The following is a 27641-nucleotide window of genomic DNA, read 5'->3' as shown; positions in this document are numbered from 1 at the left end:
TAGCCTCCCCCGGTTGAGCGAGGGCACTGCGCTCGATTCCCAAGTGGGTTGTGGGACTTTAATCTGGACTATGCGAATGTATGGGTCGCGATGCACGTCCATGTACAGCTCTCCATGCGAGGCGAAACGTGTATTTAAAACCGTGGAACAGTGACGGCAACTGCCCTGCTCTGATCGTTCAACAACTCCTGAAGCGGTCCACTGGCCCATTCACTCACCAAGCTCGACATTAAAATATACACACTGCTCATCAACTCCCCACCGTACGAAGGAAGGACCCTCCTGACCACCCCCTTTCACCACCCCCCCCCCTTCACCTACAACCCCCCCCTTCACCACCACCCCCCCCCCTTCACCACCACCCCCCTTCACCACCACCCCCCCCCCCTTCACCACCAACCCCCCCCCCTTCACCACCAACCCCCCCCCCTTCACCACCAACCCCCCCCCTTCACCACCACCCCCCCCTTCACCTCCCCCCCTTCACCCCCCCCCCCCTTCACCCGTACAATCCCATCCTCACAGAATCGCCGCTTCCAGGAGGAGGAGGAGGAATAGACGCGCGCGGCTATACGAGGTTACAGCTGTCAGCCATCACTCAGGGGCCTTCTCCAGCACGGTGAAGAAAGGGGTGTGGTGGTGGTGGTATGGTGGTGGAGAAGGGGGGAGGTGCGGAGAGAGGGCAACACAAGAGCCTTCATTATAACAAAAAAAAAATCCTGACAGTAAATCTGACTTTTCCCTATTCCAGATATGGCACAAACGCAGCTCTGTGACTGTGCCCAAGAAAGGCGGCTTCATGCCGGGAACCGGGGCACTCTCAACAGAAAAATTGCTTCTCAGTGCACGGGTGGCATTTGACGAAAATAATATTAACGAAAATTATCGCTCTTGAGATCTATATACAGTATATATATAAAATAAGAGCGTGCATTCTCCGATTGCAGATTTTGGCACGGCCGTAAATTAGGCCCAGTGTACCAATTGCAGTGCTTTTCATTCACCCCGTGCTGGAAGAAGGGCTTCCTCCTCATGCAGTGCGGGTCACGGTATCCGTTTGACCATACTTCACCACGCTAGTCGGTGCACGTTGGTGAAGGAGGGGAGCACAGTATGTGGGAGCATACAATTACAGTATAACAACGGATTTCTGCACTACTCCCTGCTGCACACACAACGTAGCCCTGCACCTTATTCTATACGAGCCTATAGCCCCTGTCCAAGGACAGGTGTATTGAAGTAAATCTGAAACATTCAAGCGAAAAGCAGACCGCAAAGTGATATTCATTGCATCAATCCGTGTGCAATTTGTAAGGCCGCGGTGAGACAGACCTATTTCATGTTAAGGTTACAATCCCTTGTTCATCATGACGTCCTTTTTACTTTGATGTCTCAACAGCGTTACGGAGATCACGTGACGTGAGGGTTCTGCCTTTGTAGTGAGGGTTGTGAGTTGACGCTGAGGGGGGAGGAGGCCCCCACCCCCATGTGGAGAGAAGTCACCCACTCATGATAATTAATGAGGGAAAGGGTGCGGCATGTGGAGTGACGTCACACAGACATTCTTGGCTCATATTAGTAATAATCTGGTCGCCAATCCAAGCACTATCCAGGCTCAAAAACCTGCTTAGCTTCTGAGATCTGACGAGATCGAGAGCAGTCAGGGTGCTTTGGTCAAAGGCTGTAGTTATGTGCCATGTAGTAATAAAAATGTAATTATAAATATTGATTGACCTTCATTCTTAAGCTCATGATTCTGGGTGTAAAGATGCACCCCACCTTGCAAATATGATGCAATGTTACAGTCCGATTGAGGAGACCATTTAAGTAATCGTTCTTTTTTTATTACCAATACAGCGGCAGCTACAATCACCACAATATTCAACGAAGTATATCTCTTCCCGAATCAAATCGTGGAAACGTATTGAACCACGAGGACAAGGCAAATCATGGAACTTCTGGTAACATTTAGCCACGTAATTTGGCAACGAACCATAACGTCTGCTGCCGATATCGTCTTCGCCCTGCTGCGGCTATCGAGTGTGCAGGCAGTGCAGCTGCACCGGGGTCCGAGGCAGGAGGGACCCAGGCATCGGGCTACAAAAGCAGTGGTGGCGGTGAGTGGGGGGGGAATGGGACACTTAATTCCATGCACAAGGGCCAGTGCCAAATCGTGCTGTACCCCTGCATCTTTGATCCTCACTTTGCCAGCTTTTACAACACACGAAGCTCACAATGTTCCGTCGGTGAGCGAGCAGCCACACCTATGGCCACGCAATCGCCTGTCTGGAGCCGAGCTACGGTGTAATACGATAAGGGAATGTTCGCACTATTCAAACCAGGGTACTTCAAAAGACGAATGATCTCAGTCAACCGCAATAAACTCGTGCAACTGACAAGCGGTTTCATTACGATGTAAAGATTATGAGAATTAGAATGGCATTAAAAAAATGGGGTTGTTGTGGTGACCGGGCTGAGACCATCGACTAGCTACCATTGGGCTGCTGTGTGGATTCGAAGGCCAGGCTCTAGGTATTGCTGGCCGAGAGAGCCTGGCTTTCGTGAAATGGTGAAGAATTTCGTAAGCAAGCTCCATGACAATGACACAGAATTGGCTTTATAAAAAAAATCTAAAAATTCACGGCCACCCCAGAACATCTCGAGGGTCACAAAGCAGAATTGTCCTGCAACACACCACCAGCGGTTCGGTTTTCACCTGCGAGCGTATGAATATTTAATGCAGGCAGATGTTGGAATGCTCTTGCGTTAAAAGCACGCACGCACACGAGATGGGGTCCAACTTAGTGTTGCGAGACAGAAACTATGCACGTGCACCTTCATAACCAAACATTACGTTTGTTTAGCGTCAACATGAACGGCCAAGCGGGTCACCATTTCCACGTTTACCCAACAATGCGTTCATAAAAGGGTCCTGTGAATAATACAAAAAATTCATGCAGAACACGCTTTCGCAACAACGCTGCAATTTAATCATCACCAGAAGTGGAGAGGGGAGGGGGGGGGGTGGTGGAAATCGCTGTTAAATACGATTGGCCAAAAATACGACATCCAATGCGAACTTAGCTAGACGCTTCCAGCTCGGTTAAGCAACAGAAAATTAAATTATTTGCTGGGGGGACACGCGACAAATGAAACAACTAAACACGGCGGTAAACGCCGCGTGCGGCAAAGCATTCGGACGAAACCAAAAACTGCTGCGCTGCACGGTTAGCCTCTCGACACGCTTGCAAAAAACATAAGGGGACCAAGCAAGGTCACACACGCTCGCCGCGCACACACACGAAAAAAAACGCAAGCGCGGAACATGGCGCGTGCGGACCTGCCGCTTGCTTGCGCACCCACACGGCAGCGCAGGATTTTTTGCGCGCTACGATCGCATTTCCTCTTTCGCTTGGCCAGAGCCGCGTACAGTGCTCGACGGCCGAGGGTTTCCTCTGCAAAAGGAAACTGGAGGGAGTACGGCAGATTGTGACCCAGGGCTCAATCTCTTCCCCCCCCCTACCACCACCACCCTCCAACACTCTCTCCCTCCCCTCCCTCTCTCTGCCTCTTCCCTGCCTCGGCCAAATTGCGTTGACAATGCTTGCACGCTACTATCGTCGGAGTCAAGTTTTGACGAAGCGATTTTTGTTAACTTGTAGATGGAGCACAATGTTTGTTGTTACGTCCGAAATATGTCAGTGGGGTTCCGAGTTCATCGCAATCTCTCGCGTGGGTTATCTTTCACCGTAAAAAAAAAATCAGAAAGTGCGTTAAGACGTGCACCAGCAGAAGAAGAATTAGAAAAAAAAATAGCATTTCATCTGCCCAAATAAACACCGATACAGCAGTGCGTGCAGTCGTGACAACTCGGCGCAATCTCTAACCATCCAAAGATCAACACAAACAAGGGTTTAAATTGAGCAAACGCAACCCACTGCGGGCCAAAACGCACGCACGCGCACGCACATGGAAGCTCTGTCACGGCTGATTGGACGGAGAAAAAAAAAGCCTGCACGGGGCTCATCGCAAACATCTCAAAACCACGACCGCAAAGAGTGGACCCCGTGGCGGGGCAGATTCCGTGCATACCAAAGCCTCCACACGCACCCCTCCCCCCCCCAAGCGCACACACGCACGCACACACACACGCGCTCCCAAACCTCGCTCGCCTGCTTTAAACGTTCACCGTGAAGATTGTTCAATACAGAACCCACCCCCACCAACCACTATTATTTAGGCAGAACAAACTTTTAATTTATAGGTTTAACCGACAGTCCCTGCACCCCCCCCGACTCCCAAGGTGTTGTTTATGAGACTTTTACAAAGCGAATCTCCATTTCCACCACCCCGCCCCCGCAAACTCACTGCTCCCACCACCCTTCCACTCCCATCCATTTAAACGGTACAAAAAACACACACACAAAGATCCTCCCCGTATAGACTTAACAAACTGTTGGGGCAAGTGCTGTTAGCGAGCACCTACGAAGGCTGGAACGGTACACGAGAGGGGGTGGGTGGCCAGCACCACGCCCGACCGCCTTTGTCTCCCCAGCGGCGATGTTTACACGCCACACCAGCTACTCATTTGAGGCTGAGTCGACCTACGGGCCGTCCAGGACCGGTTCATATAATCGTCACCTGGGGTTTGGCCGCGAGCGGGAATCGTACTCGGGTCGCCGGGTTCGTAGCGCAGCGCGTTGACTGCTACATTACCACTCCCCATTTTAAAAAAACGGTACACAGTGAGTCAGTGATAAGACCTAGGCATTTCCTGGACACGATGAGTAGGCAGCCAACACATGCGCGGCCAGATGCACTATTGTCATTACGGTTATTAAAAAAAAGCACGCTGCAAGACCGAATTACCCTAAATGCACCCGATCTTATTGAATCTCGGGAGGATATGCGCGCAGGGTTGAGCCCGATTAGTAAATTGGATGGGTGACCTGGCGTTGTGGGCGGGGGCCCGCAAGATTGCCAGGAAATGGCAGTGTTGAGTTTGATCAATTGCATGTACGATCACCCCAATTGTAGGTAGGTCCCCTCCTGAAAACGACTCTTGCTTGGCACTGGGCGAGCTTTCCTGATTAAATGAATAGCATAGTTACGCGGGCAACTAATTTGTACATTCGAACAGGGAGGCTTTATTATAATTTCTCTATGTCAACGCATTCTGCAGGCGATTGACAATTAAGGTCAACTTTACAGCCAGAACTGGCCCCTTACCATCAGATCTGTGCTTCGCAAATCCGCGGTGCCGCGGCACACACAAGTCCCGGGTGCGCCGTGGTATTTTAGAGAATTATAAGGGGTAGGAAAGATCCTCACACCGTTTGCCGGCGAGAGCAGGCGAACTTCACCGTGCTGTTCAGTGGCCAAACCCAGCACCCATCTACCCCGCCCTCCCCCCATTGGTTGCGGCGCAGTATGCCAGACAGCCATCAGCTTTCCCAACCTCAACCGCATGGGCCGAACAGCGATTTTTGGTTTTGTGTGCCAGGAAGATAAGCAAGCTCCGAAGCGTGCACCGTGGCACGAAGAACGTTGAAGGGGCACTGCATGGGACGGATGTTAAGTTACAAATATCGTCAAGGAAGGATGTACAAAAAAGGTATTGCATGTTCATAATGTAAATAGACATCCGACCAATTTTCGACTAAAAAAACGGAGCAAGAACTTCGAGGGGGTGGTGCGACACGGACGTACGATTACACTCCGGTGTGATATTTACAGCACGTTCGAATAGAACTGCAAGGGATCGCACCACGCAGACCTGAAACCTTCGCACTCCGCATAGCACGCACCAATCACACGCACGGGAATACACTGGACGAGGGTCAAGGGTTAAAGGGCACCGACGTCACACGGACTCGGCGTGCGAGACGGAGACGTGAATTGGGAACGAGGGCGGAGATGGAGGGTTCAAAAGGGGCTGCGTGACGCGTGCTCAGAGTTGGTTTTGGGAACGAGTGTGTGGCTGTGGGCTGAAGAATAAACTATCAAACATCGCATCTGACATTTTTGGAAATGGCAGCCAATTGTAAAACATTTAATGGGGAAGAAAAAAACATGCGTAAGCATGGATTCTGTAAACCTTCCCAACATGCGTTTGACCTCAAGAAGCAATTGTTTCATAGAGACGTTACTCTGACCGGCCGAACAAGACAAGGTCACATGATGTCATGTAATGAGGACATGGGAAAGCGACATACATGTGGAGACCCTAGCACGAAACGGACAAGCCGGAGAGCTTCATCGCCTACTTAATGCTGGTTTTACCCTTTCATTAATTTGTCTGGTTTTTTTCTGCGGGAAAGTCCCTAATATAGCAACGCAGCTTTACTAAAATTTCATTACTATTGGATCATCCTCACAAAGTTAACGTGACCCCCCCCCATACTACAGACAATACAGACAGAAGGAATGCATTAAACGCATTCTATTTTAGTGGACTCTTTAACAACTTTAGTTGGAAAGCGCTAAAAAGAATACGCAGAATGGGCAAATGTACGAACAAAAGAAACCCAACTCGTAGAAAAACAACCCGCGGAGAATGAAAGCATCATCTGGATTTCATACGGCAGTTTGCCGCAGCCATACAAGTGGCGTTATGAGCCCAGGGAGAGAGAGAGCGAGAGAGAAAAAAAGTTAAAACGCTCGTGTCAAAAGTTGGGAAACGCCAGCACAGCTGAGCACGCTTGAGACCGGGAGAAGCGGCCAGACTTTACGACCAGCACCGGCTTCTGTTACAATCCGTGGGACGGCCTGCGCAGCTGAGAAAATCCCCCACGATTCGTACATGAAAGGAGACAGGTGTCAAGGAAATGAACGGCCATTTGAAAACGCTGACCCAGGCGCGTGTCACTCGCTTAACGGTGGCATCCATGTGCTGGCATTAGCAGGATCCTACCACCTGCAAGCCATTAAAAAAAAAGAGTCAAGCCCTACCCCTCTCCTTCCTCTGCGATGGAAACTACTGGATGGCACTTTCATCACGAACATTATTTTCAAAATGCGCATGCTGTGATTATCTGGCGCTGCATCCAGTTGTGAAGTCCATGCCGTGTTTCATTCTTGGAGAGCCTGATCGTAAGAGGTGACATGACGGAGATTCACCCATTAGCACTCGTAACTTCGCGATAGGGGCATCGGATGTCATTGCGCGTGGGAACTTTAGGGTTTAATGCTAATTACGTGTGAATACAACAAGCAGACTACAAAGGAGCATGCAACCCCTATGGACACGAGACTGAACGAGGCTGGAAAAACATGTCTCAAATAGAATCGCAACCCCAAGTCGTGTCAGTTCACCAAATCGCACGCGCTGAATGCAACTGCTTCACATCACTCCTGCAGGCCCGACATCGGGGGTCGGTAACCCGCGACTCTGGGAGCCGCACGTAGCATTTTAAAGACTGCTTCGTGACGTTACTTATTAAGAGGACCACTGTCTTGTCTTCACATACATTGCGGCTCTTGAAATGGAGGGTTTCTTTGACCGAACGAGAGAAAAAAATGGCTCGTTATTTTTCTTGCCCACCCATACCCTAGGAGGAACCACTGCCAAAAACCACAACGTTAAAAACATAAATCGGTTCTTAAAAAGATTCATAACCGTGAACTGTTACGATTCATTTAATTGCCTAGTACAGGGTGGGGAGTGGGGGGAGTGAGGGGGGCGGAGAAATGGTTACATATGGATTATGAAACTGCTTCGGTAGTCACAAGAAGTAAATTTATGCTCTTGGAAGCAGTTGGTGACCACACATTGCAGTGCTTCCTGTACGACGTGCAGCAGCAGCAGAGCATGTGTACATATGTTGAACTTTTTCCGCACCATACGTAGCCAACACTGCTAATCGGAGGTGCAGAGCAACAGAAAGAAAGAGAGAGAGAGGACCCAGAAGCCACAGGCTGGCAACGGCCGGGCAGTTAGGACATTTGACACTTTGGAGATAAGGCAGATGGAAATGCCACTTCTGGAGTTCAAAACATCGCTGCCAAAACACAATGTTCGGGGAAATCGATGTAACAACAACAAAACAGGCTGTGCAAAGGGCAGGCCGTCAGGAATTGGACATAACAGCTGCCTCCATAAATCTTTACTGCCTCTCCCACCACCATGCGACCATCCTCCCACCCAACCATCAACTCGCCAACCCAAACACCCGTCCACCAACTCCACCAGGCGCCTCACTCACGTGGCACATAGGAGTGGGTCTCTCTTGCTGCCATTTCCCAGGTGGCTTCAACCAAAAATGTTTGGGCACAAACACAGCGTGAACCCTGCGTGGAATGATCTGATGAAGATATCCTGGACTCTCTGTCGACTGCCAGGCACGCGAGTCACGACAACTGTGTGGACACTGGGGATACGTAGCACTGGTAGAGTGGGAGTGGTCGAGGGCTGCCACGGTGGCGAGATGTTAACTCCCTCGCCTGGTATGCAGGTTGTTCGTGAGTTCAATCCCGACCCTGACGCCTGCTATATTTGGAGTTTGCGTGTCTCTCCCTGTGGTTGCGTGAATTTTTCCCCAGGTCCTCCAGTTTTTCCCCTCTACATTTAGCATCAACCACGCGTTCAGAGTATTTGGCTGCTTTACATTTCACACATGCTAAGCCACTCGTTGAGCTCTCATTTGTGGCCAGGTCACATCTGAAAAAATATCTATATAGCTCAGTGGGCCTTACCTGGTAAAATTAAAAAAAAAGTGTAGTGGTGTACTACACTCGTTTTGCACTGCGGCCAGAAGAATATTCTTGGGTTTTTTCGGTAAAGTCACGTAGGTAAAACATTTTAATTAAAATAAAATAAAAATCACGACGTTTCGGAGGCAACACAAGCCTCCGTCTTCAGGTGGAACCGTCACAGCATGCTCGCTGTATCAAGCAAATGAGCGAGCGTGCTGTGACGGTTCCACCTGAAGACGGAGGCTTGTGTTGCCTCCGAAACGTCGTAATTTTAATTTTATTTTAATTTTAATTTTTTACCTACGTGACTTTACCGAAAAACCCAAGAATATGAATCCTTGCAGTCACGAAAGCTTCAAATCTAGGCCAGAAGAATGTGTTTAAAATGCTACGTCAAGTTCACACCCAATGCAAAAAAAATTAAGGGAATTGGCTATAGATCTCAATTTACGATCGTCATTAAAAATGCATGAAGCTCGTAAGGCATTCCTGACCGAAGGACTTATCGTGATATTCCGCAAACGATTAAAATGTCACGAGCCTTGGTGTAAAACACAAATCAAAATAACTCGCCATGTTTTTCATTAACACTACCTTATAACAGAATAATTGAAAGCTATACAACCACATAATAATAGGCCAAAAATATTAGTGGATTACATATATTTCCATTTCAAGGCAATGTTAATGATGAATGTGGATACTGTATATTGTTTTGTTGAGCAAAACACATTTTAATGCTCTGCATGATTACAGACAATGAGTAGTATAGTGGGATAATTAAGAACAAAATCACAGTACACAGTTATATTGAAAAATGCTACATGCGAATATAACAGTTATAAATTACGTAAATTTGACTATTTGCCCTTTGATTTTTTTTGCCAATTTTTCTCCCAATTACAGCCCAACTGTGCCATCGGCATTAATCACACGATGCAAAGAACATTCCGTTCAGAACTCTCGCATGGAGCACACACCCAGAAGAGAACGTCACACATCTTGTCCAAGTAAAGTCACGTCGGTAGGAAAAAAAAATCACGACGTTTCGATCGCCACACAAGCAACCGTCTTCAGGTGAGAGAGACAGAGGCTGCTGAAACAAGTCCTTATATAGAGAGAGAGAGCCGAGAGCGTGGGGGCTCCAGATTGTGCTGAAGCGAGTGGGAAATCCAAAGATGGGAACCGAGATAGGGGGGGAAGGGAGGATGACCATTGTATCGTGAGAGATTAGCAGGTCAGTGTAGCATGTCAGTGTAGCATGTCAGTGTAGCAGGTCAGTGTAGCAGGTCAGTGTAGCAGGTCAGTGTAGCAGGTCAATGTAGCAGGTCAATGTAGCAGGTCAATGTAGCAGGTCAATGTAGCATGTCAATGTAGCAGGTCAGTGTAGCAGGTCAGTGTAGCATGTCAGTGTAGCAGGTCAGTGTAGCAGGTCAGTGTAGCAGGTCGATGTAGCAGGTCAATGTAGCAGGTCAATGTAGCAGGTCAGTGTAGCAGGCCAGTGTAGCAGTCAATGTAGCAGGTCAATGTAGCAGGTCAATGTAGCAGGTCAATGTAGCAGGTCAATGTAGCAGGTCAATGTAGCAGGTCAATGTAGCAGGTCAGTGTAGCAGGTCAGTGTAGCAGGTCGATGTAGCAGGTCAATGTAGCATGTCAATGTAGCATGTCAATGTAGCATGTCAATGTAAACGAACCAATGCAACCGGTGGCTGTGCTCGTGCGACAAGCAGCTCGTTAGAAAACGAGGGAAACAAACGAGGGACAACATCATAGAGGGAAGGAAAGAGACACACACAGAGAGACACACACAGAGAGAGAGACACACACAGAGAGAGAGAGACACACGCAGAAAGACACACCCATACACAGAGAGAGACACACACACAGGGACACACCCAGAGAGAGGCACACACAGAAAGACACACAAAGTGACAGAGAGAGACACACACACATACACACAAAGAGATACAAAGAGACACACAAACCGAGAGACACACACACACAAAGACACGCACACACAGAGACGTCGTGATCTATTATTCTTTCTACCTACGTGACTTTACCGAAAGAACTAAAGAGTATGAATTCCTGCAGTCACGAAAGCTTCAAATCAAGATTGTAATCTTGTCAAATCACTTAAAATCGGCCTCTTATCCTCAAGGAGGTGCTACAACCCTTTGATATGCCCTGCTAGAGTTTTGCATTTGCATGCCAATCAATCCATATTTGTTTAACAACCCGAAATTTAAAAAAAGAGTCAACCAAAGAGACAAACCAGCCATTGGTGACAGGGCTCAGACTAGAAACTCCCGACCCATGAGAACCCGATTTTATAATAGATAACACCCTCCGGCATGCTAAATTCCCACTAATTGAAGGGATAGTGACCATAGCTGAAACACAAAGGTTGGCCATGACTGGGAGGGTTGATGCTGCAGCTGATGGTTCAAATGGGGGGAAAAGGTCAACGTTTAAATGTTCCAACTCTTTAAGCGAAGGATCGAGTTCACCAAAAGTTACATATGTACGTATTACAAACACTTGTGCATTGACTATTCACACTGCTGCTCTACAAACCCATCGACCCGAGTTTGATTTCTTGCCATGGCTAACATCAGTGGTGAGTGCTATCTGACCTTTCCTGCCCTCTCTCCCATCTGTAGGGGTGTTAGAGAGAGAACCCGTTATGCATGGCAGCTTATGGCAAACACAGTGGGCGGGGCTACGTGAGTGCACGGGGAGGTGCTCTCTACGACGTCCGCGCCAGGCACCCTGGGGGGCCCCACCCCTCAGCGGGGGGGTTGGGTATAAAAGGGGATGTATCGGAGGGCTCGGGGTTCTTGTTAAGCTAACCAGTGAAGACTGAAGACGTCTTAGCTAGAGCCCTGGACTCCCCTGGTTCGCCGTCCTTATCAGGGCCGAACAGGACCGAGCCAGCGGCGTGGTCCCGAGATCCAGAGCCGGTGCTCTTGTCAGCGCTGGTCTGGGACTCAGGGTACCGGGCCCGACTTACCAGTGTCGGGCCAGATAGCCTCCCCTAGCCCGTTAGAGGAGGACTAGGAGGCAGGCTAGGAAGTAGCTAGCGCGTGTATCCCCAGCTAGCCGGGTGAGGGGGCCGACACCCCCTCTAGTGTTGTATGCCAGAACCGTGCTGTGTGAATAAAACCCGTGTGCCTCCAACTCCGGCGTCCAAGAGTCGTGAACTCTATTACACATCCTTACCAAAACACATGGGCCATGTTCTTGGTTCTTTCGGTAAAGTCACGTAGAATGGATATAATAAAATAATAAAAATAAAACATAATAAAATAATTCTCACGACGTTTCGGCCACAACGTCGTGAGAATGATTTTATTATGTTCTATTTTTATTATTTTATTATTTCCATTCTACGTGACTTTACCGAAAGAACCAAGAAGATGAATCCCTGCAGTCACGAAAGCTTTAAATCGAAACATGGGCCATGATTACAAAATTTTCAAACAATCCTTATGACCGGTACAGGGTGGGGAGGGGGGGGCTTCATCCAGCAGTGGATTGATAAAGGGCTGTACATTACATTCATTACACACACACACGAGAACACGCAGTACCAAATTGTAATCCTATCAATCGATAAAAATCAATGTCAACACACTCGTGCTACATTCATCCCGGCGATAACACCGACAGAGCGGCAGCCAACAGGGAACAGAGCGAGGAGGACATCCACTGCAGAAATGAAGCAATGAAATTAGCTCGTGTGCAGGTGCTTCATGGGTCGTTACATCGCGAGCCTGCGAGAGACGGCGGTGGTTTGGGAGGTAGGCCTTCATCCAGTAGCGGACATGGCTGACGATAATAAAAACCACGCGGGGAAAAAGTTTTAAGTTTGGATCGTTTCTGTCACACGTCATTATCGCTTAGAACACAAATAGCAATGGGTGTGGTTTTGGAAAAACTGCTGCGAGCAAGGTCGATGGTCCTATCGATGTGCTGATCAGGAGGTCACAGCGGGGCCGAAACGGCCGTGGCACTTTTAACACAATGGGGCAGGTGGGACAAAGACGTGTCCTGCGATCAAGTGCTTTGCATTTCAATTGGATAAGTGCACAGTTGTTCTTTAGAATAAGATGTATTGCCATATTCACTACTCTGATGTGTTCGGGTTGTTACCGCATGTTGTTCAGCATGCCCGACGTTTCATTCCACGCCCTGGGAGATTCTGCAGAAATTTAACCGAAGCTCGCAGCACAACGGAGTGAAGGACAGCAAATATTATCTCAGCCTGGTCACCCCATGGCTGCACGTGTCACTTAGTTTGGCTTATTGCATTTCAGAGAATTAAAAAAACTGATTTGAACATCACACGGTACCACTACAAAAACCCATCAGAGATAAATTCCCTACCTGTCCCACTCTGCCAAAGAGCGTGGCCGACGTTAGCGATGGCACATTTATCGCAGTGCCCATTTCCCGTGAACCATGTGGCCAATACTTGAACGCCATTCCAGCGAGAACTGTTGCAAAGCGTGGCTCAGCGTTTCATAGAGACTGGGGGCAGGGAATCCACAACTTAATTTCATGTGTCAAGCGGTCACGTGAGGCCTACCGCTTAGAAATGGCCCACAAATAATAATTATCCACCATCATTAGAGTCTTTAGCCACTCTACTTTGGATATGCCACGCGACAAAGCATTTGTGAAAGGAAAATCGGGTTAAGGCATCGCATTCGTGCTGTAAAAGGCGAGTCCTCATAATTTTCACTTTATTATTGGATGATGCTGGAGGTGGTTTCCAATGTGGCCGACCAATGGAATTCAAAATTCGTACTTGGCCCACAAGTAAGGAAAAAGTTTCCAGTCCGCTAAAAGACGAATCCTCCAAAATGGCGACATTTGTTGTTACACGTTGCATGCGATCAAGCTACTAATTGTAATGAGAAATTGCGATGGGATTGTACAATTGGTGAAAATAACACGGCAATTTTTTGTGTACCGTGGAGCCAAACACAAAAAAATCTTCCATGCAATTACCACCAAAATAAATCATGTGGATGACAGCGTACAGAGGCACACAACACTGTAACATTAGTGGTATCTCTACCTAAATATGCACAGAGCACATTAAAGTATGAAATACAAACAAGCTCAAAACATAACAGAAATATGATGTCCATTAACTGTCCCACAACATAGATAATGTAGCTAATTTCATCAATTTAGTTTTCAAAAACGGGCTCAAGAACCCTTGCGTGAGCACGAGTGAACTTTGACACAAGAGCAAAGCGAACAACTGGCGTGAAATCAATCGGCGATGGTGTTTTTGGGCGCAGTGGTAAATTAAGCAAAAACGCATCTAAAAAAAAAAACCCGTGCGTGCAATCAAGAGATGGGGCCCCACGTCATCTTGCTTGCAAATTGATGGCTTCATTAGCATTCCCTACCAACCGATGATGACCTTACCGCTCATCACGGCCCCACGCACGGAAAAGGAAACAATCGGGAAGCCACTAACCGAATTAGTGCGTGCCCAAATTAAACAGCCCCGATTCCGGCCCGCGTCCAAACCGCTGTGAATTTCGCCGAGGGGAAGTGCGGCGCCCGGTTGTAACTCGACGTGAACGGCGGCAGAAGCGGGTCCTCGTGACGTGCTCAATAATATCGGCGGTTCGTTCTAGATTTGGAGGCGCACGTAATAGGCTCGGTTTGCGTCGGGGACGCGTTCCCGAAAAAGGTGCGACGACGAATAGAGACGGGCGTCAATCGGAGCGATTCACATGGCAGGTGGAGAAGGCCGAGAGGCGATGGACACACGATGTTGTCAGCGACACAAGTGCGTGCGTGTGCGTGTGTGGCTTGAGGCGACTGCAAATCAGGTGGCAGTGTTAATCAAGTGACGACGCATTTGCGAAACGAACGGTGTATAAATCTGGGCATCACTGTGACACATCGCTTCGGCAAATTGTATAAAGTGTTGCGACCGAGGATCACGAAACAATTCAAGAATTCATTAGGGTTCTATGTTATGGGTTTTTTACTGTCTCATTTGTATCGTCTCTGTTTTTGTTAAGTTGTGTTTGCTCTAGGCAGGCAGAATATTACATCAGTATCGATTTTGCATAAAAACTTGCATATATAATAAACAATGCTGACACGCACTACAGCATTCGATAATATGCAGGTATTGCGCACATACAAATCTTTTTTAATCCATTAAACAATGCATCATTACATGGCTCGTCAATAGGGGTGTAAATATGCATTAATTTCTAATTTTATTGTTTTCATTCACGACTCAAGCATCGAAACCTGCATTTGAGAATCAATTGTGTTATGATTTGCATACCTTGTATGTAATGGGTGAATGTGATTCCTGCAGCTGCTTAGGGAAGCTGTCCACCAATAAGAGACAAGAACGGATTCCTTAAATCGAACTCTTGTCCTGAATAGTGACAATTCACCTAGTCCACTGGTGGGAATGGCAATAGCTTAAGTAGATTGAATCGTTAAACCTCTACAATCCAAGTTCACTTTGAATCCCAATTTTGGAAATCGATGAAGCCACATTACCCCGAGGGTCACTAAAATATGTGTCACGTTGCGAGACGTCATCAGTGGAAATATTAAAGATCGACTTGGCAGTGATAAAATGTCACTCGGGACCTCAAACATCATGGGCTTGACCTCTGCCCAATGCCATGACCGTGGCTTTGAATCGGTAACCTTTATTGACGGAACTGCCCAACACCCAACAACAATGCAATGCATAATCTATGCTTATGGTTAAACCAACTTTTGACCTTTCTCTGCTCACCACACCTTCAAGGAGAGAGCCAATGAACAACAATGGGACGCGTAACAAACACAGCGTGTGGCGGCCAGCGGCCAGCGATACTGGTTCCGTCAATTTGAATGCGAGTGGGTGTGGGTGGGCAGGAAAAACAAGTCCAAAGATGAATCTTCTTGGTTCTTTCGGTAAAGTCACGTAGAAGGGAAATAATAAAATAATAAAAATAAAACATGATAAAATGATTCTCCCGACAGACCTGTTCTTCACCTGAGGACGGCTGCTTGCGTTGTGGCCGAAACGTCGTGAGAATTATTTAATTATGTTTTATTTTTATTATTTTATTATTTCCCTTCTACGTGACTTTACCGAAAGAACCAAGAAGATGAATCCCTACAGTCACGAAAGCTTTAATTCGAAATTTAAATCCAATCCCCTACACTTGTAGCGTACAAACTCAATTTGTAGTTATTTCGCGTGGCCCACGGTGGCGAGATGTTAACTACCTCTCCTGGTATACAGGAGGTCGTGGGTTCGATCCCGACCCTGACAGCTGTATATATGGAGTTTGTATGTCCTGCCCCGCAGTCGCTTGGATTTTTCATCGGTTCCTCCGGTTTTTTAAATCCTTTATAATAAGTTCACTTGCTTGCTTGCTGGCTTGCGCGCTTACGACCGTGCAAATCTTTCGGTCGTTTTTTAACCCACTTCCCGTGATCCAATCGAGCTGACATTTAGCACACAGACTGGTTGTGCGTGACAATTTATTTTCGTGAAACTTTTTTTCCAAAATTTGACACTTTTTAGGAAAAAAAAAAATTTCATATTTAATTTAAAATACCAATGTGATAAAAATGAAACTCTTACTCAAGAAAAACAGAAATGAATAATAAAATAAAACCGATGCCACGCATATAAAGGATTTATAGTGAAAAACTTTGTTTTTATGGGTTAATTTTTCCCCTCTACATTTAGAAAGGTGCATTTCGAGTATTTGGCCGCTATAAAGTTCCACACGAGAAGCCACTTTGTTGAGCTATCATTTGTGGCCAGATCGCTTCTAAAAAATATCTATAGCTCAGTGGGCCTTACCTGGTGAAATAAAAGGTCCCACATGTGCAATTATTAAAATTCCATTTTGTCTCCATTTAAAGATGGGGGATTAGCATGAGTAACAACTGTTTAAGTTTTAACAGGACGGAATTGGGGTTATACATTTGCATCTATAAAGGGCTTTGGCATTTAAGGTTTAATCAGGGCTCTGGTTTAAAAATGTAAAATATTTACTTCCTATGAAAACGCCACAGGATGGGGCCCCACTGCTCTGAAACTCCCAAATAGCTTGATACCCCCCTCTGCCAATGCCTGAAGCTACTGCATACCTTTACAAAAATCTAACAATATTTTACATCCATTTGTAAATACACTGCTAGATGAAGGCCTCATCATAACGGAGGTTGTTTAACCGTACTTCACCACATCGCTCAGCGTGGGTTGGTGTAGGGGGGAAAAGCATCAAACGCTCAAGTTGCCAGGTTCATAGCACGATGCATGACCAACTGCGTCCATAACATGTGTTAAATGTCCCTTTAGCACATCGAACAGAATGGCCATTTTACGTACGACATTTTCGTCAATGTATTTTAAAGAAAACTATTCACGTTTGGTGGCTTCTCACCACATCTTAATTATATGTAATACGCCTGCAAGAATCTACACTGCATCAAATTATTAACATTTATTCTTAAAACTCATGACATTAATTTGCATACGTAAGAATCCATGTTCTGACATTCACACACGTACATCACGGGTGTAACTGGACCCCCTGGAGACACCAATAACTACATTCACAAGGTAACCAAAATATGATTGAATTGAACGATGACCCCTAATCACGTCACTTCATCTAATTGGTGGGTCAAGATCAGTGAATTGTTGCACCCCGATAGCCAAACAGTTTGTGAGTTTCCATCCTTATTTGGGTAATACTTGAAACCATCATATGTCTAGGGTCAATACAAGTATAACTGCTTAGTGGGATTCGGGAGGGCATTGTAAAGGAGTTGGGATCTCACCACAGTGCACATTATCAGAGTTATGTCTTTTGTTTGTATTATGACTGCAGGTATTGCGGTCTATGCAAACATGACTCCTTGTAAAAAGGTGTCCGTTTTGTTGCCAGATAGAAGGGTAAAAAAACAATTATCGAGTTGGGATCTCTTTAAAATTCAGAGGCCGTGGAGTCGATGTCAAAAACCCGGGATTAAGAAGTGAGCCATGAAGTTTAAGCGATTAGAATTCAGGGTTAGTGGGGGCCAAGGCTTGGCAAGTGTGAGGAGGGAGGGGTACGTTCTCAGTCAAGGGCTCAGGGTTAAGAGGTCAACCAGGGCTTCAGTGAAAAGGGCCCAAACCTCCTCCCTCCTCCTCATCGCCCTCCTTTTCCACGGGAAAACCCACCGGCCACAAAGCCACTCTGGGCACAACGAACTTTTGTGCCAGAAAATGTACACTTCGAGAGACAGAGCAACATAAGCCTATCAAGATCAAGATGTCATCATCATGGCCACGGCCACTTATGCCGCTACACCTTGCCATTGCTTGCTACTACCCTCTGCCAGCTCCCCGCAGCTGCTGCTCAGTAGACGCGGGAACTCCCAGCTCTGCCCTAACGGTATGTCAACAAATGCAAGCTTACAAGGGTTTTCGATTTAAAGCTTTCGTGACTGCAGGGGATTCATCTTCTTGGTTCTTTCGGTAAAGTCACGTAGAAGGGAAATAATAAAATAATAAAAATAAAACATAATAAAATAATTCTCACGACGTTTCGGCCACAACGCAAGCAGCCGTCCTCAGGTGAAGATCAGGTCTGTCGGGGAGACAGCTGACTGCTGTCTGTTTGACAGATATGACAGACCTGGTCTTCACCTGAGGACGGCTGCTTGCATTGTGGCCGAAACGTCGTGAGAATTGTTTTATTATATTTATTATTTTATTATTTCCCTTCTACGTGACTTTACCGAAAGAACCAAGAAGACTTACAAGGGCTACTCATTTATATGTATAGCCATATCTGTCAAAGCCGCACTGGATGATTACCTCCCCACGACACGCAGGTTCGTTGGAATTATTCGACGACCCCTTCACCCTGCTAGTTGGGGCAAGTTGTTGATGGCAGAGAGCATAGACTGAGAGCGGAGTACAGTACAAAGGATTGTACCACATCGCCCCCCTCTGCTGCTCAAAACGTAGAACCGCAAACAGCCTATGGCAACCTGTTTGGTCCATGTGGGTGCTCATCCAAGATTTGAAGCTTTCGTGACTGCAAGGATTCATATTCTTAGGATTTTTCGGTAAAGTCACGTAGGTAAAAAATTTAAATTAATAAAAGTAAAATAAAAACTAAATAAATAAAAAATCACGACGTTTCGGAGGCAACACAAGCTTCCGTCTTCAGGTGGAACAGTCACAGCACGATAGCTGTATCAAGTGACAGCTGTATCAAGTGATACAGCTATCGTGCTGTGACTGTTCCACCTGAAGACAGAAGCTTGTGTTGCCTCCGAAACGTCGTGATTTTTTTTATATTTTTTTTATATTAAACCTAAGAATATGCTCATCCAAGCTCTATCCTGCTAATTTCCGATTGTTGCTTAGTTTGAGATGGGATAAGATCGGACACATTCCGGGCGGTTTTGGTCAAAGGCGAAGGACTACTCGTGCAAAGACAATAGCTATCGTACAGAGCGGTACAATCGTGAAGGAAAACACACCTAATGTCTTCGAGGCTTTCCTGGGTAAAAAAATAAAAGTTTAATTCTGACTGCGTAAAAGCAATTTACACGAGCACCCTGTTCTGCTGTCATTGCCAATAACACCGATGCAATCGCTAAGTAATGGCTTCGTAATTTATTAGATTTTACACGCAATATTTGTTTTGTACTGCACTTGTGTTCCCACGTCTATGCTCCCCCGTGCCACAACCCCCTCACCCCCCTTCCTTTCCAAACCTTCACCAACTCACACTGACCAGTGTGGTGATTGTGTGGTCAAATAACCACCACAAACTGCGCAGCGTGGGAAGGTTATCTTCCTACAGAGGATTGACAAAGGAGCTGTACACACACACACAATGAGAGTTGTTTTTTTTCAGTAAACTGCGCAGCATACGTAAACATTCCGACTCGTGTGCGTTTAATACAAAATAAACCACATTCAACAGACAAGGGGACCTTCTATGGATTTAAATAGGGTGCATGGGAGCTGTGAACTTGCAGAGACAAGTCATCCCGGACTAAGATGCAGCAGAAAGAAAGAGCTTATTTTACGTAATATGGTAGCTGGCAATTATTATGTTGACAGGATCCTACTGCAATGCATTTGAGAATCAATTATGTTAATGCTTTATGACAGATTTGATCAAGATGGTACTTATAATAATTCTACAGTACGATAAGACTACTACGACTACAGTAATGCCCTTTAATGCTCTTTAATTTTCCAGGAAAGGAGCACGGAGTCAATACTTTTTAATGAGGTTCCAGCATTGGGAGGTTTAACCAATTCCGTTAACGAGCATTTGGGTATATAGGAGAAATTTGGAGTACCTAAATCAAAAACCCATGTATACGTGGGGCGACCCTTACGAGCTCCGTACGGACGGACTCAATAATCTACTGCTGGACTGCCATCTCCAGACCACCTCTGGGGCCGAGGCGCCAACACTTCACACTCCCAGGCAGCCTCCAATCTAAATGCTCACGAGGTTTAACCCATCCTGGCCTCCAAGACCTGACGAGATCGAATGCAGTCGAGGTTGATTTGGTCGCGATGGCGATCATCGTGTTCTTTAAAAGATTGTTGACGTAAAATTGATGTTGTACCGTATCGCACTGCAGTTGAAGATAAAGCAACAGACCTCAGCAGTGGTGGTTGTGCCATGGTTGTTGATGGTAGGTCCTGGCTGTTATGATGGTGGTTGTTGATGGTAGTTAAGATGGCGATTGTTGTCAATACTGGATGTTGGTGGTGTTGAAATTGGTGAATGATTGTTGGTAATCATAATTAATGGGTAATTCTTGTCACAGGTGGTGGTTACTATATTTTGCTTGTATTGGTAGATGTATTGGTTGATGTTAGAGTATCATTGGTGGCTAATACTGTTTGTTTTTGGTAATACTTGTTGGGTGGCACCGATGATTTTTGGTAGTTGATGCTGGTGGACGTGGAAGATTACTGTTTGTTGGCGGCGGTGGTTATATTGTTGTTAGTAGCAGGGAATGGTTTTTGTTGGTGGTTTATCGGCGATTGTTAATACCCATTGTTGGGCACAAGTAGAGTACGGTAGTAGTTACAGGATGATACAATGGGATGGTTCATCTTCTTGGTTCTTTCGGTAAAGTCACACATAATACAATAATTCTCAGGTGTCGGGGAGACACCTGAGGACGGCTGCTTGCGTTGTGGCCGAAACGTCGTGAGAATTATTGTATTATGTTTTATTTTTATTATTTTATTACTCCCCTTCTACGTGACTTTACCAAAAGAACCAAGAAGATGAATCCCTGCAGTCACGAAAGCTTTAAATCGAAATTTAATGGGATGGTTATTGTTGTTACTACTGCAGTGCCCTTCACGTCACCCACTGCCTACCACCACTATCTGGGCCACCAACACAACGACCATCAGTACAAATGGCAAAACCGCCAACACCAATGCTCATGACATCACAACCACCACTCACCACCAAGTTGACCACTTACCTCTATCCACCCCACTTACTACAGCCACCACCCCCATTGCAAACCCTGACATCACCACCCATGCTAGAAACTTCATAACCACCAACATCACGAGCACCACAACAACATTACCACCACCAACCACATTATCAACACCATCAACATCGCAACCAGCACACTGGCCAACGACATCACCCTCATCAGCTACACCACAAACACTATCAAAATCACCATCAACCATGCACTAGCATACAATTACCACCACACACTAAAACTACCACGAAAAGCAACAACCACCACCATTCATACAAATACCACCACCACTAACACCACCATAACTGTCAACACACCACACCCCCTAACCACCACTACAATTATACCACGGTTAAAAGTGTACCACTTCCAATACCACCACTAACCACACACGGCCACAAACCACGACTACGGTACTTATACTAGCCAGTTGTGGATTATCCAAGTAGCAAGAGTAGCTACAAATGTAGTAGGTCCAAATATAGTAGCTACGGGCCCCGCACTTTCAAGTGCACCGCACTAAACGCTTTCAAGCTATCAATTCCGGTTCAGTGATTCTGCACTTGCTCTATTACTATAGTACTATACCGCCTTCAACTGTTATGAACGACTGGCTGTTTAAGGTTAGCGATTTGTTGTATTATCTGGCTTTATAGCAAATAAAAAAAATACAATTACTTTACTATGCAAGTTAAACATTTGTTTAATATGTATGTGTTTTTTATGGCCCCTTTATAACATATGCTACAGACTCTGCACTAGCTTAATCCGGCACTGATACCATCACCTTCATCAAATACTATTATTTATACCACACTACAAATACTATTATTTATACAAAACACAGATCCTCTGGAAAGCCTGAACAGACTGTTTTCCACATCCCACCAGGGAGTCATTTGAGGTCGAGACGATCTAGGAGAGGGCCCAGAAACGATTCAGAAATTTCGCCACTTGTGTTGGTCGTGAGCGGGAATCGAACTCCCGTCACAGGGTAGGTTGCGGAGCGTGCCAACCGTTGCACCACCGCTCCCACAATACGCATCATGATTGTTGTACTGCACCGCCACTGTCACCTAGAAAGGCAAAAGATCCTCCACCCCCGCCGTAACAGACTGTAGGGGCAAGTGCTGTTAGCGAGCACCTATGAAGGCCGGCACGGCAACACGAGGGGGTGGGTGGCCGGCACCACTCCCGGCCGCCTTTGTCTCCCAAGTGGCGATGTTTTTAAACACACCGCACCAGGTTCTCATTTGAGGCCGAGTCGACCTAGGAGAGGCCCAGGACCGGTTCAGATAATCGCCACCGGTGTTGGCCGTCAGCGGGAATCGAACTCGGGTGGCCGCGTTTTGTCGTGCAGCGCGCTAAGCGCGACACAACCCCACCACTCCACAACCACACACACCACCACCACACACCACCACCTCACAACCACCACCACCATCCCCACACACACCACCACCACCACACCACCACCATCACCTCACAACCACACACACACCACCATCATCACCTACCCCACCACCATCACACCACCACTACCTCACCACACACACACCACCATCATCATCACCACCACCATCACACCACCATCATCACCATCATCACCACCACTACCTCACCACACACACCACACCATCATCATCACCACACCACCACCACACCATCACCGCCACCACCACACCATCACCGCCACCACCACACCATCATCACCACCACCACCACACCATCATCATCATCATCACCACCACCACCACAACCACACCACATATCATCACAACACCACCACCCCATCACCACAACACCATCACACCACCATCGCACCACCACACACACCATCACCCCACCACCACCACACACACCATCACCACACCACCACCACCACACACCCCACCACCACACCACCACCACCACACACCACACCACCACCACCACCATACACACCACCCCACGCACTGCCCCCCCGCTCTGCCCCCGCACTCACTGCTTGGCGGCGAGCAGCTGCAGGGCCGTGTCGAGGCTCTCTCCCCGCAGCTCCCCGTCAGTCACCCAGCCCGAGCAGCCGGGCCTCACGGGCATGCTCGCCTCGTCTCCCAGCGGGGGGCCGAACTCCTCCAAGAAGCGGCGGAGGAACGAGGAGGCCGAGGAGAAGGAGGAGGAGGACGAAGCCACGCGTTCCGGACTCCTCGCCATGTCGCCCGAGCATACCCGGGGCCCACGCCAGCAGCAAGCGGCAGCCCCCGAGGCTGCTGACCACAGCAGCAGGGGTAACCCAAAGCCAGAGCTCAGGTCTAAACACACTCACGACTAAGTAGCCACGCGTTGGTTGGCTGGCTGGCTGGGTTGCTTGGTTGCTTGCTTGCTTTGTCGGGTGAACTGTTGAGCCGGCCGAACGGGATATCAGATTGGTTTGGTTTCTTCGCTAACCACCACCTGGACAGCCAAACACGCGGCAAAGTCTTTAAGTAGGGCAAGGCCCACCGGCTAAGCTGGCTTGGTTGAGTACTGTAGTTGCTGCTGCTGGGTGATCTCTCTCTCTAATTGTGAGGGGTGTGGAGGAACTAAGAGGGCTTTACCGTACAGCTCGGCGTCAACGCCGACACTGATGCTGCTGCTGATGCTGCTGCTATGTGGTGTCCACACCGCCCCCCCTCCACCACGCGGCCTTTGAGCTACGAGGCCACGCCCAGCGCAGGTTGTACCACGCCCACGTCGTCTCAAACCACGACCACGTCGCCCTTAGCCACGCCCACGTCGTCATTAACCACGCCCACGTCGTCCCAAACTACGCCCACGTCGTCCTTAACCACGCCCACGTCGTCCCGAACCACGCGCACGTCGTCATTAGCCACGCCCATGTCGTCCCAAACCACGCGCACGTCGCCCTTGACCACGCCCACGTCGCCCTTAACCACGCCCGCGTCGCCCTTAACCACGCCCACGTCGCCCCTAACCACGCCCACGTCGCCCTTAACCACGCCCGCGTTGCCCTTAACCACGCCCACGTTTACCCGTAACCACGCCCGCTCCCGATCCTGACATTACCACCACCACCACCACATTTCACCCAGAATCTGAATATTTATATAGACTGGAGGAATCTGACGAGCTATCAAATCTTTTGTTGTTGTTTTTCTTTCACAGATGTCCATTAGGGGCAGGTCGGAAGGTTTCAACAACAAACAATATAAAAACACACGATAGTATAGGAAATGTAAACACATCACTTTAAAAATATATATGTACAAATACAAACGAAACATTTTTTTTAGTCTTACCAGGTAAATCCCACTGAGCTATTAGTTTATTTTTCGGAAGCCACCTGGCCACAAATGATAATCCACCACACACCCACACTGCCTGTGAAGCCATGACATTGAATAACACATTGTATGCAGTGACATCAGTGCACAAGCACACACAAAAACCTTAACATTTGTAAATACCACAGTGACCTTAAAAGCCAAACTTATACCACGTGCTATGAAGGGTAGGCCATTGTATTTTCATTTTAAGGCCTCAGTGTTATTGACTATTGTGTCGAGTTTTTGATTAGAAGTCGACATGTAACGATTCACCGGAGTAATGGCGAAAACATTGATTGCGTCAATTAAATTCAAGCAAGAATCGATCACTTGTGTCTGTTTTTGCTGTCTAGTTCTGTGCTATGCCGCATTCATTGACCCGAACAAGACTTTTGACACAGTCAGTCGTGATGGTCTCTGGAGAATACCTTCCAAACGGGGCTGCCCCCCCAAGTTCCGTACCATGGTGCAGCAAGTACTCGTCGGACAGAAAGGCCACAGGTCAAACACAAAGGAAGCATCTCAGACAGCTTCCACATCAACAATGGGGTCAAGCAAGGTCGCGAGCTGACACCTTACACTCTTCGCCATATTCTTCAACCCGATGCTCCAGCAGGCAAAGCAGGGGCTGACAGAAGGCCTCTACATCCGATTCCGGACCCATGGCAATCTTTTCAATCTTCGGAATCTCTTTGCCAATAACAAAACCACAGAGCAATATGTTTTGGAACTGCTGTTTGCAGATGACTGCGCACTTCTTGCACACACGAAGAAGGCCCTATACAGCTCATTGTGAACTGTTTATCTGAGGCAGCTAATGCTTTTGACCACTCACTTCGCCTCACCACAAAGATACATGTATACAGGGCAGTTGTCGTAACCACCCTTCTATACGGCTCAGAATCCTGGGTCCTGTACAGGAACCAGCTTGGGCTGCTGGAGCATTTCCACCAGCGCTGCCTGCGTTTCATCATGAACGTCAGATGGCAGAACTATGTCACAAACAACATAGATTCAGACGCTGTCTCCCCGACAGACCTGGTCTTCACCTGAGGACGGCTGCTTGCGTTGTGGCGGAAACGTCGTGATAATTATTTTATTATGTTTTATTTTTATTCTTTTTTTATTTCCATTCTACGTGACTTTACCGAAAGAACCAAGAAGATGAAACAACATAATCCTGGAGAAAGAGCTCAGACACCCAGCATTGAATCCATCTTGCTGCCTTTTCAGCTCCGCCGGGCTGGCGACGTCTCGCACATGGAGAACAAGAGGATTCCCAAAGCGGTCCTCTACAGCAGGGGTCCCCAACCCCTGGGCCACGGACCGGTATCGGTCCGTGGCCTGTTAGGAACCGGGCCGCACCGCAGCACAAAGTGAGCGGTGAGTCAGCGCGTGGCCCGTCCATTATTTTATTTACCACTTCCGTCCGCGCCTCTTTCCCGCACTGCGCACTTGTCTCAGTCACAGTGTTGGTAAGCCCACAAGCTCTAGCCCCCTAGTAGCCACAATGAGTAAACAACAAACGTCGCTGGAGAGCTTCTTTGAAAAGGTGGAAAGACCCAATGATGACCCCCCCCTCCACCCCGGTCCGTGAAAAAATTGTCTTCCACTAAACCGGTCCCTGGTGCCAAAAAGGTTGGGGACCGCTGATCTACAGCGAGCTGTGTCATGGAAAGCGAGACAGGAGTGGACCTTGCAGACGCTTCAAGGACCAGCTCAAACAGCAACCGACCGCTGCGGGTATCGACACCCGAAGCTGGGAGCTCAGGGCATGCGGACAAAGAACATTTGCGCTCCACGGCACAAGGAAGCGACTAAAATGGCCGACCGAACGAGGCACACAGCCTCAACAGAAAAACGGAGGCGTAGAAAGACTACCACCACGGACATGTCCCGCAAATGGACCACCTGCCACGAAATCTGCAAGTCAAGGATTGTCCTGTACAGCCCGTACAGCCACCAGCGCGCCTGCCAACTACACGGATCTTCGCAAGCGAATAACCAGCCGATGACGACGAGTTTTGCGCTATTCAGCTTATTTTGTTACAATAGCCTAAATTTACATTTTCAGATGGCAATGTGCTCAGGAGCTAAATGACAATGTGGAGGTCTGCGAGACACTAGAGGGCTTCAGGAGGGAGTTGGTGTAATTCTGCTTTTCCATTAAGGGAGCGTAGACTATGGTGCTTTACGACTGTTTTTGACTGTTTGGGTTGTGTTGCTACAAATCGCACTGTGGCTTGTGAGTGCCAATGATCCCTTCTTGCATAGTAAGTTGTATTGTTTTACTTGAAGCCTTGGTTTTTAAGAGTTTGGACAACTGCATAGATTTCCAGCCAAATGTCTCTTCATTTAGTTCACATGTGCCAGTGTGGAGTGGTATTTTGATGTTTAGTCGTAAAAATATGAACAGCTACACTGGGACTGCATGTCCAAAGTAACGAATATAAAAGATTAGTCAGGAAAGGAGACATGCTTTCAGCAATCTAATTAACAGCAACATGACAAGATGTGTTTTTAAAATTGGAATGGTTAAAGGCATAATAGTGAATGGATATGGACATGAGGAATGTATGGAAGAACCTAATAAAAAGGTTGCAATGTTGGCTCCATGATGAATGATACGGTATAAACAAAAGTAGACACAAAAAGTTATTTGACTAAATATGACCTTATTGAAAATGAACATCATCAGCCATCGGAATCAGAAACTGTATATATCCTGGAGAAATCCGATGAGCTACGCAGCTCTTTTTTACCGATGTCCTGTCGGGGTGGGTCATAAAGTTACAACACCAAAATATGAAGAAACAATATGGGTGCAAAGTACGCACACAAACAGCGATGATATAAGCTCGTGGTATGTTAACATCGTGTCACCGCGACAGATGGTGGCGGTTTGGGGAGGCCTTTAGTCCAGCAGTGGACAGATCGTGGCCGTTGGTGACAATGAAAGTTGATCATTGGTTTTTTACCCTTCTATCTGGCAACAAAACTGACACCTTTTTTTACAAGGAGTCATGTTTGCATAGACCACAATACCTGCAGCCATAATGCAAACAAAAAACATAACGCCAAAAGGCGTAATCTGGTCCA

At 47.3% G+C, this 27641-nt stretch overlaps 1 protein-coding gene across 1 annotated transcript in view; it reads right to left on the bottom strand.

The window, feature by feature from the left end:
- PPM1F (protein phosphatase, Mg2+/Mn2+ dependent 1F) overlaps positions 1–23938 on the bottom strand; it is a 40441-nt gene extending 16503 nt beyond the window's left edge. The window contains exon 1 of the mRNA XM_078857707.1: positions 23222–23938. Within this exon, the coding sequence (XP_078713833.1) occupies positions 23222–23430 (209 nt within the window). The 5' untranslated portion in view covers positions 23431–23938. The remainder of the gene's footprint in view (positions 1–23221) is intronic.
- Positions 23939–27641: the final 3703 nt, after the last annotated feature.

This window comes from Lampetra fluviatilis, chromosome 6, assembly GCF_964198595.1.
Source record: "Lampetra fluviatilis chromosome 6, kcLamFluv1.1, whole genome shotgun sequence".
NCBI classification, from domain to species: domain Eukaryota; kingdom Metazoa; phylum Chordata; class Hyperoartia; order Petromyzontiformes; family Petromyzontidae; genus Lampetra; species Lampetra fluviatilis.
The sequence above is the reverse complement of the archived record's forward strand: the minus strand, read 5'-3'. Positions and strand labels throughout refer to the sequence as shown.